Raw genomic sequence first — 13,131 nt, 5'->3', positions numbered from 1 at the left:
TCCCCCTGCCCCTCACCATACTCCATCTCCACAACCCTGTGTCCCCTCTGTTCCCACCCCAGCAAACAGACACTCCCAGGGTAAGCCCTCACCCCTGCTCCATCACTAAGCGTGCTCTAAGTTAAAGTGAGGAGGGAGAAGGGGGATAAAGAGGAGGAATGAGACAAAAGGAGGGAGAAGAAAAGGAGGAATTAGCCCCACAAATGGCGCTTGGAGTCCCTGGTACTAGCTCGTAATAAATGGTTTTTCCATATAGGAACAGCTGGAGCTCATGGATTATGGCCCTTGTTCTCAAGAAAGTGTGTGCTGAGTTTTTTTTCATAAAAGAGACTGCCTCCCGGGTAAAGGAGAAAGAGAAATTGTGGCAATCCCCTGCTTAAAGTCCCGTGTTTAGAAATTTCCTGTGACTATTCCTAGAGGTACACCCTGGAGGAGCTTGTGTGCCAAAAGGCAAAATCATTATAAGAGTAACATTTATTGCATGCTTACTATGTTCCAGGCATTGTTCTAAGTACTTGGCAGATATCGATTAATTTAATCCTCACAACAACAACAAAAGATAGGTTTCAGTATTGTTCCCATTTTACATTTAGGGAAGTTAAGGTACAAAGAGGTTAAATAATTTGCCCAGAAGAACACAGTAAATGGGAGAACCAGGCTACACACCCAAGTGGTCTGGCTCTGGAGTCTGTACCCGCCAGCACTTCTGCCTTGCAAAGGGAAGCTGGGAATGGAATTGTGGCCCACAATTTTCACTCTTGGAAAAGTAACCACAAGGTCACAGTTCTTGGTAGTGTGTTGGGACTGTCATCTGGGTCTCCAGGAGCTCAGCCTGGGCCGTGGCCCAGACTCCGTCTTCTGCTTTCCCTCTCACGTACTTCCCCATCACAGGCCACACTGAAGAGTCTGGTCTCAAAACTTGGAACAAGATGCAAAGTGGATAATATCTGTACTGCTAGGCATGGCATGGCATCAGACACAGAATACGAACCAGCCTCTGTCTTCTGACATTCCCACACTTCTATCTCACTGTGGCCCAAAGAATCAAAGTTCTTTCTACCCAAATTGTCAGCCTCTCCAGCTAGGGAACTTGGAATGGATTCCCAAGGTGGGCTGGGCCTGGTTTTCCCACTTCCCAATGGCAAGCACACCTCTGGCATTGCTATGGAGTTTAGCTTCTCCAGAGCCTTCTCTGAATCCCCTCATTGCCCAGCAGTCTTGGAGATTAGTCAGGGCTAAAAGGAAAGTGTTATACAGCCCTTCCCCTCCCTGCCCTGTCGCTCTGCCTTTTCCTCTCCCCCATCTACCTTCTAAAAATATTATTTGCCAAGCTGGTTCTGTCACGTATGGGGTCTGTGTGATATACCAGCAGCCAAGGACAGACCAGATTGTTCCACAGGAGGAAAACAGATCTAGGAGGAGGGAATAGGGCCTGGAGGAGAAGTGAGGGGGGATGGAGGGGGGGGAAGGAGAGGGAAGGACAAAGAGCAGAGAGGATGAGGACCTGCAGAGGTGTGGCTGAAAGGACAGTTGCACAGGGGGACTGGGAGGGCCTTGCCTGGTACGATTGCCCTTTGCTGTCTCCTTGTGACCTTTAGGGAAGATGCCTTTCCAAGGCTTTTTAAGGCTCAGGTCTGTATTTGAGATGCCTCCAGGCAGCCTTCCACGTACCCACAGGCCAGATCGATGTTGCTGAAGGGCAAGAGACGAAGCAGGGGGAGTAGCCTGTCTTGAGACTGGCCAGCAGACTCCTGACCGTGGGACCTCCACGTAGCAGCCTCCCGGTGGCCCGGAGTCTCCTCAAGCTGCTGACTTCTCCTTTTCGAGTGAAGCAATGTTGAAGGGCTATTTCCCCTCAACTGGGGGGCTAGGTGGAGGTGAACCAGGGACTGAGGATACCCCAAGCCTGAAAGAGGCACATCTGAAGAGGTGGGTGGAGAATAAGTGGGGTCTGGGGCTCTTCCTGGCATTGAATGACCTGGGCCCACCCAGCTCTTGCCATCCACCTCCTCACACTCCCAAGCCCCCAGGATTAGTTGAAACTCACCGTTGCTTTCCAGCCAGGCTCAGTGCACCTCTGCCTCTGGGTTTTGTACACACAGTGCCTTCCGCCAGGAGCTGCGTCCTCCTCTCTGCCTTTTGGATTCCTCCCCACCTCTTCTAAGAAGTGCTCCCTGCTTCCTCCCTCCACTGAGCCCCCACAGCCTGCAGCATCTGGCCCACTCCTGCCGCTTTCTGGAGAGTGGCCATGGGACAGCTCTTGTTTTCTCAGCTTTCACACACACGAGGTCACAGACTCTCTGCCCATCTGCCCCAGGGCACAGCCTAGCACAGGGCTGGCTCAGGCTGCACTAACATGTTTCCCCTTCTTTTTGCAGAGCTCTCACTTGGCCTTCAACATTTGGTTCAGATGCCACCCCACCCCCCGCCTTCAACCCCCAGAGAGATCTTTCCTGACTCCTTGGACTGGGTCATGGGCATCTTCTGGGCACCTCTTCCCCTAGACATGCTTCCCTCTATTACAGCTTTGCCATCACTGTGTCAGTACCTCCAGTAGTTGGGAGCCGGTATGGGGCAGGGCTGGGGCTGGTACTACTGGGGCCCCAGAACTCACCCAGGCCTGAACACAAGGTGTCAGTAAAGGTTTGCTGAATGAATGGAACGGCACACTCAGAAAGCTCATATTCATCCCTCAAAACCCAGCTCAAATGCCTCTTCCCAGAAGCTCTCACTTCCCACTCCAATCTTCCTTCACTCCCTTATTGGTGACTCCAAAGCATGTAGCATACTCAATTATAGTACATGTCACACTATATTTTTGTGAGCAGCTTAACATGGCTTCTCCCACTCTCCATGGTTGACAGGGAACTTCTGGAGGGCCAGGCCCAGGCTAGTCTGTCTCTGTGGCCACAGAATCTGGTCCAGTGAAAGGGATCAATAAATAGTTGGTGAGATTTTGGGGTCTGTGGGAGACCTCACTACATGCACAGCTGAGCTAAACTCTTAATTCTCTGCATGGTTTAGGGTTGGTGAGTCTTCTGGTGCCTCAGCCACAACGGCAAACACCATGGCTGTCCAGGCACAGGTGTCCCGCCCCAGTGGTCTCACGACCCTGCCGTTGCCACTTGGCTGTGAGTTTCTGTAGCAGCTCATGTGGCCGCCGGCGGAACTTCTTCTGCGTGAAATAGAAGAGGATGGGGTCTAGCACACTGTTGGCACTAGCGAAGGGCCGTGTGCCTTTGTAGGCGGCTGCAAAGGCCTCCAACACGGGGCAGGGGGCACCGGGAGTAGAGCGCACTGCCAGGTAAGCTGTCTTGGTGACATGGAAAGGTAGGAAGCTGATGGCAAAGGCGGCTGCCACCACCACAGCCATGCGGGCTGCCTTGCCATGCCGCTCCTGGGCCACAGGCCCCACTGGGCCATCCTGGCGGCATAGACGGCGGGCCAGGCAGCAGTAGCAGGCCAGCAGGGCGGCAAAGGGCAGCAGGAAGCCGATGACTGTGAGGGCCATGCCATAGGGCAAGTAGCGAGTGGACAGGGCTGGTGGGCTCAGGTCGTAGCAGACAGTGCGGTTACGCTGGATGCCCGTGGAGGCAAAGAAGGCTGTGGGCAGGCATTGCGTCGTCACGACCAGCCACACAGCCCCACACACGAGCCAGGCAGCCCGGCGGCCCCCACGCTTGTGCCAGGCAGCCAGAGGGTGGCAGATACCCAAGTAGCGCTGGAAACTGATGCAGGTAAGGAAGAGGATGCTGCCATGTAGGTTGGCGTAGAAGAGGAAGCGGACCAGGCGGCACGTGAGGTCGCCGAAGGGCCAGTGGTCACCTTGGGCATAGTTATAGATGAGCAGGGGCAGGGAGCAGGCATACAGCAGGTCAGCTAGGGCCAGGTTCAGGGTGTATATAGCCGTGCGGGTCAGAGCCCGGCGGGATGTGCAAATCTGGGCAATGACGCAGGCATTCAGTGGCAGGCCGACCGCCAGCACCACCGAGTACACAGGTGGCAGCAGCAGTTGCTTGAAGTTCTCTCGGTAGACACAGGTTGTGGGCGGTGAGTCCAGAGTTTGGCTTGAGCCATTGTGCCACTCCATGGCTGCCTGTCTGGGCGTCCTACATCTGGAGAGGTTGGGGAACAACACACAACCTGTGAGTGACCGCACTCACTGACCACCCAGTCAGCCCCCACCGCTCTAGACCTCCCCACCTGAACCATCTCTGATACTCCCCACCCCATGGGGGCCCCACATAGTCCTCACATCAAGGAAACCTGGACTACAATAAAAGCCAAGCTTGGGAGAAATCCACTTCACTTTCTCTAATACTCATTTTCCACCAGCCTTCTTGGTGAACTTCTTCACATCCTTCAAAACCTTAGTCAAATGTCTCTTCTGTAAATGGAGATTGATGAACTTTGGTTTGAATCCCAACTCTGCTACTTATTAGCTATGTGATCTTGGGCGTGATATACTTTCCCTGAATCTCAGTCTTCCCATCTGAAAAATGGGAGAATGAAGCACCTACCTCTCAGGATGTCATGAGGTTAGAGGCACTAAATCATGCTATGCAGGGCTTCCATTGTGTTCCCTGGAGCTTGGAGACTGTGGTCACAGTGGGCCTGCCTGTCTGCCTCTCCCCTACAGACTGGGAACCTCCTGAGAAGTGCCAGGTCTGGTACCTCTCTGTATCTGAGAGTCCAGCCTGGGGTTCAGGGTCGAGAGGGCCCAGTAACTCTTAATTAACCAACTTGAACAAAATGTCCACACACCGTGAGCTGACCAAGGACAGCGCCCACCTCCTCGGCCTGGATTCCACCTTCTAAAGCCATGGTCCTTCTTTTGGCTGCAGTTTTCTTATCCATAAAGTGAGGGAAGGAGGTGATTCGGGAGTCCTAAGCCTCCTTCCTGTTGATTTGAGGCTACAAACGCTGGTCTGTCAGAGCCCTGAAGCCACAGCGCTCCCTGGTGGTTAGAGTGAAAACAGCTTCCCTGAAGGCAAATGGCAGAAGGAGGTCAACAGCTCGCTCTATTGGGAGGAAAATCCAGACACAGAGAGGGGCAATGACTGCTCGATCTCATTCAGTGAGTTAGAGGCAGAGGCACAGTGCAAGCCCGACTGCCTGACTGAGAGGGAACCTAGTGTAGCCCATGGACATGGAATGTAGAGGTTATGATCCCAGCTTCAGAGAACCAGGCAGGCCTTGTTCAAATGCTGGCTTGCTTTCTTCCATGCTGTTCAATTCAGGGCATATCACTTGCCTTTTCTGAGGCTGTGTCCTTATCAGTGGAATGTATCATAGGCCTGACATGCAGCGGGTGCTTAATAAATGTCATGCCATGCCATTGTGTCCTATACCTTGTCCCTCCACTCGTCCCTTCAGGCTGAATTTTAGGGGAGCCAGCAGCATAAATGCCTTAAGGGGTCCCCTGGTGGGATAAGTCTGACTTCTTGACGCTCACCTCCCAGCTAACATTTCCACATTTACTGGAGTCCAGAGAGAATTCACCATTTAAATCCAGCGGACCTGTAAGGGAAAGCCCTTGAGATAGTGCGTCAAATCTCTCCTCTCCCTATTTTATAGATGGGAGAAACTGAGGCCCAGAAAAAAGATAAAGTCCTGAAAATGCACTCAGAGGCTGATAGAGGGTTGAGGCCAAGTATATGGGCTCTGGTCCAGATATCCAGGTTCAAATCCCAGCTCTGCCACATGTGAGCTGTGTGGCCTCTGGCTCATCACTGAACCTGCAATGCCTCTGTTTTCCCATCTATCGTGTTTCTGCGAAAATAAGACCTAGTGGGATCATCAGCTCTCATGCGTCTTTTGGAACAAAAATTAATATAAGACCCGGTCTTATCTAACATAATATAAGACCGCATGTTATATTAATTTTTGCTCCAAAAGACGCATGAGAGCTGATGGTCCAGCTAGGTCTTATTTTGGGTATATAATGAGGTAATATAGCACCTACGTCATAGAGCTGCTGTGAGGATCAGTGTCTGGCGCAGGGCAAGTGTTAGCTGTTCTTAATGTGAACATACCGGTTCGTAAAGTGATGAGATTTGTAAAAGTTACATTAGAGCAAAACAGAACTCCTCACACTAATTTCTCCCAACTTAAAAATTTGATTTTGATTCTGGGCAACTGCAAAACGATGATGTTTGGATTCTCTAGTCTGTGTCCCACATGCCATATCCCCTTTAGTTACCAAAGCTTCTTTGTGGGGCTTCAGCCCACAAGTTAGGAGTGCTGGGTGCTCAGCTGACAAGTTAGGCACCATTGTAGCCAGGAAGCCAAGATTAGTACATACAGGCAAGAGAAAGTTCATTCATTCTTCTCTTCATTCATTTGTTTAGGCCATTTTTTCATTCATGAATTCATTCTCTGGTTTTCACGTGCCGGGCATTTAATGAGTATTTATTGCTGCTGGCTGCATGAGGGCACAGTATATAGATGCAGATGTAGGCAGATAGATACAGCTACAGACATACATAGACACATATACCTATACCTGTACATACTCGTATACGTGTGCTAGTCTGAAGAGGGAGACCAGTGCAAGCCATAGGATGGAAGAGACTTTTCAGAGGAGGATGAAGGATGGAGCAAGACCCTAATGGTCAAGGAGGGTTTCCCTGGGTGGAGAAGGGTGTGAAGATCCCTGGGGTGTCCCCCGGGGAGGAGGAAGGCGGAGTAGGGAAGGCCTGAGAGGAAAGCAGTATGCTGGGGCAGAGGGTCATGGTGAGGAGTAGGAAGCTGGTGGAAGCAACTGTGCTGTGTCCCTAAACCCTCCTTTGGGAGGCCTGTCACCCTCAGACACCACCCCAGAGACAGCCCTCTGCCCTAGGCGAATGGAGACTCCAGTCATTTTCTGCCTCCCACTCCCTGGTGAGATGGGTACTCTTGGAAGGAAGCAGGGCTGTATGAGCAGATCCAAATCTTCAGGTCTGCTCCAGGAAAGACAGGCCTGGCTGTCACCGTGGCTCCCTCATCCACTCTGCCTTCTGAGGACCTAGGAGGGGTGAGCTGCTCTCCCAGTTCCTGGCAGGAGCTAGTCCTGAAAGAGGGCCCCTGCCTCTGGGCAGCAACTGACACTGGCTCCCTCCAGATCTCACATCTGTCATCTACCCTTGGGCCCTGAGCCCTGGACCAGCTCAGACCCCCAGCCTCTTCCTAGACTCCAGTTACTCTTCCCGTGGTGGGGGACTTTCTAACAGGTGTCTCTACCTCCTTCCCTGCATTCCTCTGTCCTTCAGGAAAAAGCTCAAACCTTTGTCCTGATAGTCAAGAGAGCCCTCTAGCCTCATCTGAAGTACCCAGGTCCCTCCACTCTGCCCCTTCCTCTCTTGTCACACTGTTCTCAAGACTCCGAGATTGCTATGCGGCCATTCACAGCCAGAGATCCAGATTTCCTCTCTGGCCTCCCCATCTTTACTGTTTGCTTCACACAAAGTGCCACTCAACAAAACCCAAGTGTCCATCAAGCTCCAGATCCAATCTTGCTGCTGCTTTTTCTAATTCCCCAGCTGGGTAAAGCACCTTCCTCTGGGCTCTCCAACACTGTGGATGCCTTTAGGTACATGCTAAACCCAGCCTGCCTGCCCAGTCATAGCCCACGTCCAGCCCCCATCTGGCCGCGCACTGGCCCATGACCCCGAGGTGCACTAACACTTACGTGCAGCCTCCGGTCCCCGAAGCGCCTTAGTGGCCCCAAGTGCGTTGGGGCAAAGGGAAACCAGAGACAAGGCTCCCCACCCTCCTGCGCTCAGTCCAGGCTACACCACCTCTGACAGGGCGGGCAGCTTCCTCTGTTTCCAGGAAGGACTGTCTCTGACTGAAATAGCCCCTGCGGGGGCCACCCCCTCCCTAACACCCCTAACACCAAGGCCTGGCGGAAACTGGGCCTAGAGGAGCAAGGGGGTGGAGAAACAGTCTCCTTCCCAGAACCCGCCCCCATCCCAGCGGAGCAAAGAGGGTGTTGAGGGGGTAGAGGGGGAGTGGGGGGACCAGAGGCTGCTGCTCAAAGGCCAGTCCCACAGACCCAGCAGCTTTCTTTCTGCTCAGTCCCCTTTGTCTTTTCATTTGTCAAACGGGATGGTTGGGGATTAAAGAGCTTCTGGCTCCTGCTTTAGCTATAACACCCAGAGCCATCTTCCCTGTCACCCACTCCGCCATCCACCCCTCCTTTCCCGATTTACTGACACGCCCATCCTTCTATGTGGCAATCCATTTACGCACCTACCGTGTTTCCCCGAAAAATAGACCCAGCCGGACAATCAGCTCTAATGCATCTTTTGGAGCAAAAATTAATGTAACAGCCAGTCTTATTTTACTATAAGACCGGATCTTATATAATACAAGACTGGGTCTTCTTATATTAATTTTTGCTCCAAAAGATGCATTAGAGATGATTGTCCGGCTAGGTCTTATTTTCGGGGAAACAGGATACTTATTCAGCCACCTTCTCCCTCCCTTCTTTCTTCTCTTCCTTTTCTCCACAAGCATTAGTTGAGCACCTACTATATGCATCAGATCCTCCCACATTCCCCCACGTACCAGTCACTGACCCCTTCCCGTGGCAGGTTGAGAGCTCACAGGGAGTGATGGGTGTGGGTTGTGGAGATGGAGGTGATGCCCTGAGAACTCACCTGAGTGAAGTTCTCTTGTCTGTGTCAAGTCCTCCCCCAATCGCTGCTCACCCCCAAATCAGAACTCAGAGCTGTTAGGACGACCTGAGCAGAAGATGTCCCAAAGAGGCCTGCTCCGGTGGTGGGGGCAGCATTTGGGGGCGTGACCTGGAGGAGGTGGGCTTTGATTTGGGGCAGCTGAGGCAACTGGGGGCAGGAAGGGGGTGCAGGAAAAGAACACTGCCTTGGGAGTTTGAGGCCCAGTCTCTTGTTCTACCTTGGCCCCTACTCACTGTGTGACTCTGGATAAGCACCTTCCTCTCTCTGAGCCTCCCTGGTAGAATGTAGTCATACAGGCCACGAGCAGATTGTGAGGATGAACTGCTAGAAGCGGGGAGTACCCTTTATACTCTGTAAGGTGTAAGCACTGACCCCCCCCCAAACCCATTTTACAGGCAAGGACATTGAGGAACCAAGTTGGGACCAAAACCCAAACTGAGAAAATTCAGGCTTAAAGTGCTGGTAAATACTTGGTCAATTGTGCACGGATTGGGCACCTATTGTATATTCAGGTCTGTGCTAGGAAGCCATTTGTACTGGTTAAGAGCATGGACTTCCTGGTCTGATTTGAGCTGTGCTGGGACCCTGAGGGCAAGGAGGCCTGGCCTTCAGTCCAGCAGCCAGTCCTCTGGTGGGTTCCCAGGACAACCTCCTGTGGTTAACCCCACCAGGGTGGGTCAATATGTGTCCCAAGAATGGGAGCAGCTCTGAGGGCTTTCTGGGGGTGTCAGCCCCAGGACAGGGATTGGGTCTCAGTTCCTGCTGCCTGGGTGGGGCCCAGGAGGGAGAGCTCAGGTGTTGGGGTCATAGGTACACCTGGGAGGGAGTGGCCTGAAAGGGCTCCTGTTGCTGCACCTTAAAGGGCCAAGGGGACTTGGACTCTGAAGAGTGAAGACAACGTTCCAGGCAAGAGGCAAAGAGGTGGGGAACGGGCCCACCATGTGTGAGAAATGAAGAATACATCTTATAGCCAGAGCATGGGATGAGTTGTACAAAGAGAGGGCCAGATACAAGGCCTGAGGAGGCTGGCCCATTATAAAACCTCCAAGAAGAGCCCAGGTGCTACTCCCCTGCCCCTGAACTCAGCCTCAGCCTTCCCCACCTGGCTTTCCAACCTCAACGCCTATGTTCAAGCTGTTTCCTTTGCCTGGGATGCTTTCCCCACCTTCTCTGAATAATCCCTACTTATCCTTCCTGTAGTTTTCTCATCTGTGAAATAAGAATGATCAGGGGCTGGCCTGGTGGCTCAGGTGGTTGGAGTGTTGTGTTCCTAAAGCCAAGGTCGCCGGTTCGATTCCCACATGGGCCAGTGAGCTGTGCCCTCTACAATTAAGATTGTGAACAACAGCTCTCCCTGGAGCTGGGCTGCCGAGAGCAGCTGGAGCTCGGTGTGAACTGCTATGGGCTGCTGTGCTGTTGTGGGCTACTGTGAGCTGCCATGAGTGGCCAGTGGCCAGTGTGAGTGGACGGCAGCCGACGAGAGCTGCTGTGAGTTGGCGACCGACTGCCTCAGTTGGGGGAGCGTATGGCTCATAATAACCAGCATGGGCCAGGGAGCTGTGTCCTACAGAACTAGACTGAGAAACAAGGGCTTGAACTGGAGCGGGGGGTGGGGGGAAGAAGGGGGAAAAAAAGAAAGAAATGAGATGATCGTTGGTACCTACCCCATAGGCTGGTGTAAGAATTAAATGACACTATGTACATGAGGTGCCCTGGCACACAGTAGGTACTCAATAAACATTTGTTATCTGAATGAATCAATTCCAGGCCACATTGGGCTCCCTCAGCCCACCACAGTCTCCACTACTTTCTGGGCCCACAGTACCAGGTGTCATTTCTTAACTGCCTACCCTGTGCCAGATGCTTTATCTGCAGCTATCTGGGTTGGGGGTGGCGGGGTTCTTCTCTCCATTTTGCAGATGAAGAAACTAAGACTGAGGAGGGGCCAGTGCAAGATGTCCCAGCCAGGTGGCATTTCAACAGGATATTTCTGACTCTATGGCTCCCTTTTTCCAATGTTCCCCCAAAGTCCAGGGGATTCCCAGGAGTGTCTTCCCTGCACTGAGGGCCTATGGCCATCAGATGGCGCCAGCAGTCTGCCCAGGACGGCCAAGTCTCACCTTCAGAAAAGCGGCCCTGGGCTGGGTTGCAGGTCTGCACACCGCAGGGGCCTCCCCTCTGGGGCTGGCCCTGAACCACCTCAGGACTAAATTCCCAGCCTCCTTTCCTCCCAGGCCAGTCTCCAGCCTTTCTCCCACTTATCATTTCCAGATAAGCTCAAGCCCTGTTTTCAGATCCTTACCTGGTCGGTGTGGCTCACAAGGGACCACTGGGGACACTGGCAGGATGACAGGGCCAGTGCTGAGCCCTGTCTGAGCTAGAGGCCCTGGGAGTGTCACCTGACACCATGTACCCACCACCGGTTTCCTTTCCAGGTACACCATTGGCAGAAACACTGCATTCCCTCACCCCATAGAAGGGACCACCTTTCTACAATTCAGGCAACACATGGGGTCGGTTGATGCCCGCAGCAGAAGCGATTCAGTTGAGGCGCAAGGAAGAACTGAAAAGGATTGAAGCTCCTTGGGCTGCTTGGATCCTATGGTCTCAGGATGCCCTTTAGATGACCTGGCAGCCTTCCCACGCCCCTGGCCCCACCCCAAGGCCCTCGTTTCTGGAAGGGATGAGGAGGCCTGATGGCCAGAGGCAGTAGCTGGAAGCCTGAGTCACAGCCTGCCAGCCAGCCAGGAACCAGCCCAGACTAGGCTGGATGTGGGAAGAGGCTTCTCAACCTTAGCCTGCCTGCCTGCTGGGAAACAAGGTCTGGAATCCCCCTTGCCTAGCCTCTGCCCTGTGAGCTTAGCAACAAGGGCGCAGGATAATAGGGGTCAGGACCTAGCTTCCTTCCCTTGAGGAGTCAGACAGGCTGGGATCCATCACCAACTTTCTGTGTGACCTGGCACGAGCCACCCACCGTCTCCGAGCCCGAGTATCCTCCACCTGATAAACAGGACTAGTAATGGTGCCTACCTGACAGTGTCATTATGTCCTCTGTGCTCCAGTCACCAACCCGGGCAGTGTCCAGCCTAAGGCAAGGAGCCCCCTGGAGCCCACCTCAGGCCAGGCTGAGGCCAGGATCCTGATGCCAATGCTTCTCTGGCACCCAGGGGACAGCAGGCAGGGGGCAAAGTCGACCCCTGCTGGAGGAGTTTTGGTCTCACCTGTGGTATCAGGCTGGCCATAAAGGAAGGCAAACCTGGCAGGAAGAGGACACAGGGAGGGCAGGAAACCTGATTTCTCTTCTCTTTCCCACTTCCCCTTCTTACCTCCTGCTCAACAGGAATTAAAGCTAGAACTGAAACAATCATTTTAAGTGCAAAGAAGGGGAAGCTTTAGTTTTTGGGAATTTGGGGGGTGAGGCTGCTTTCTGCGGTTTCTCTCCAGGATCTACAGGCTGTGCAAAGAGGGATCTTGCATTTTTTGAGCCTCTACTGTGTCAGAGCTCACGTCATCCCCACCACCACCTGGGCAGATGCTTTTATTGGGCATTGACTATGCACCAAGTACTATGCAAAAATGCTTCACACACTGTATCTCATTTACTCTTCACAGATACCATCTCCACTTTACATAGGAGGAAGTCGATGCTTGGTAAAATTAGCAACAGTTTCTCTCTTAGAAATGAGACAAAGAAAGTGGTCAGAGACCATGGTCACTCTTGTGGGTGTAAGGCTGAGAAGTCACAGGTGGCTTTGGGGCTGAGGAACTGAGAGAACACGCACAGAGCCCAGAAGGCAGCACCCATGGCAGAGGGAGCTTTCCAAGCCCAAGCCCATGGGGTCGCAGCACCTCCATCCTTCCCAGGGCTCTGGGAGATCCCAAGACCTTCCAATAAATCCTCCTTCCCTGGAGTTGGTGTGGGAGGGTCTCTGTTGCTGGCCCAGACTCCCGGGGTGTCCCATTTAAAAACGCCTCCCTGTGAAAATGTGCCACTTAGATCTCTATTCAAGAAAGAACTGGCCATTTAGCTGCAAGGAGTGCAGTTGGCTGACAACCTCCATTGGTATCTTCAGGACCCCCCAATCCTCTCAGAATACCAGGCTCCAGTCCACCAGGAAGAGATAGCCCAGCTCCGGTCACCTGGCCTACCCCGCAGGCCATCATTGTTCTGCTCCTCTATAGTTTCTTCTCGCCCAATTTCCAGATCCCTTCTCATGATGATGGCTCCACCTCCTATTTTTCCTTTGGGGGATGCCCTCCTTCCTTTCCTGAAGTCTTGAGGATTTGGGGGGTGGGGGTGGGCCTGCAACCTGCCAATGAGAGTTGTTGGGCTCCTTAGGCCCCATCATGGGCTCAGGGGTAGATGGGTTACCTTCACTGAGTACCTTGGAGTCAATTCTGGAGCTTTTACTGAAACACTGGGAAGGAGAGAATTTTTTCCCACCAGGTT

At 53.0% G+C, this 13,131-nt stretch overlaps 1 protein-coding gene across 14 annotated transcripts in view; it reads right to left on the bottom strand.

The window, feature by feature from the left end:
* Positions 1 to 2,480: 2,480 nt before the first annotated feature.
* The window catches only part of P2RY6 (pyrimidinergic receptor P2Y6), a 33,690-nt gene continuing 23,039 nt past the window's right edge, over positions 2,481 to 13,131 (bottom strand). For 3 of the 14 annotated variants that reach the window (XM_033119040.1, XM_033119037.1, XM_033119038.1), the window contains 2 exons: positions 4,765 to 4,984; positions 2,482 to 4,115 (listed from right to left, as the gene is read on the bottom strand). In XM_033119040.1, coding sequence (XP_032974931.1) covers positions 3,047 to 4,090 — 1,044 coding nt within the window. In that variant the 5' untranslated portion in view covers positions 4,091 to 4,115; positions 4,765 to 4,984 and the 3' untranslated portion in view covers positions 2,482 to 3,046. Of the gene's footprint in view, positions 4,116 to 4,764; positions 5,022 to 5,455; positions 5,521 to 7,669; positions 7,794 to 11,711; positions 11,759 to 13,131 lie in introns of those variants that run through there. The other 11 variants (XM_033119035.1, XM_033119032.1, XM_033119031.1 and 8 more) reach the window with 8 other exon arrangements.

Source organism: Rhinolophus ferrumequinum, chromosome 11, assembly GCF_004115265.2.
Source record: "Rhinolophus ferrumequinum isolate MPI-CBG mRhiFer1 chromosome 11, mRhiFer1_v1.p, whole genome shotgun sequence".
NCBI lineage: Eukaryota > Metazoa > Chordata > Mammalia > Chiroptera > Rhinolophidae > Rhinolophus > Rhinolophus ferrumequinum.
The sequence above is the reverse complement of the archived record's forward strand: the minus strand, read 5'-3'. Positions and strand labels throughout refer to the sequence as shown.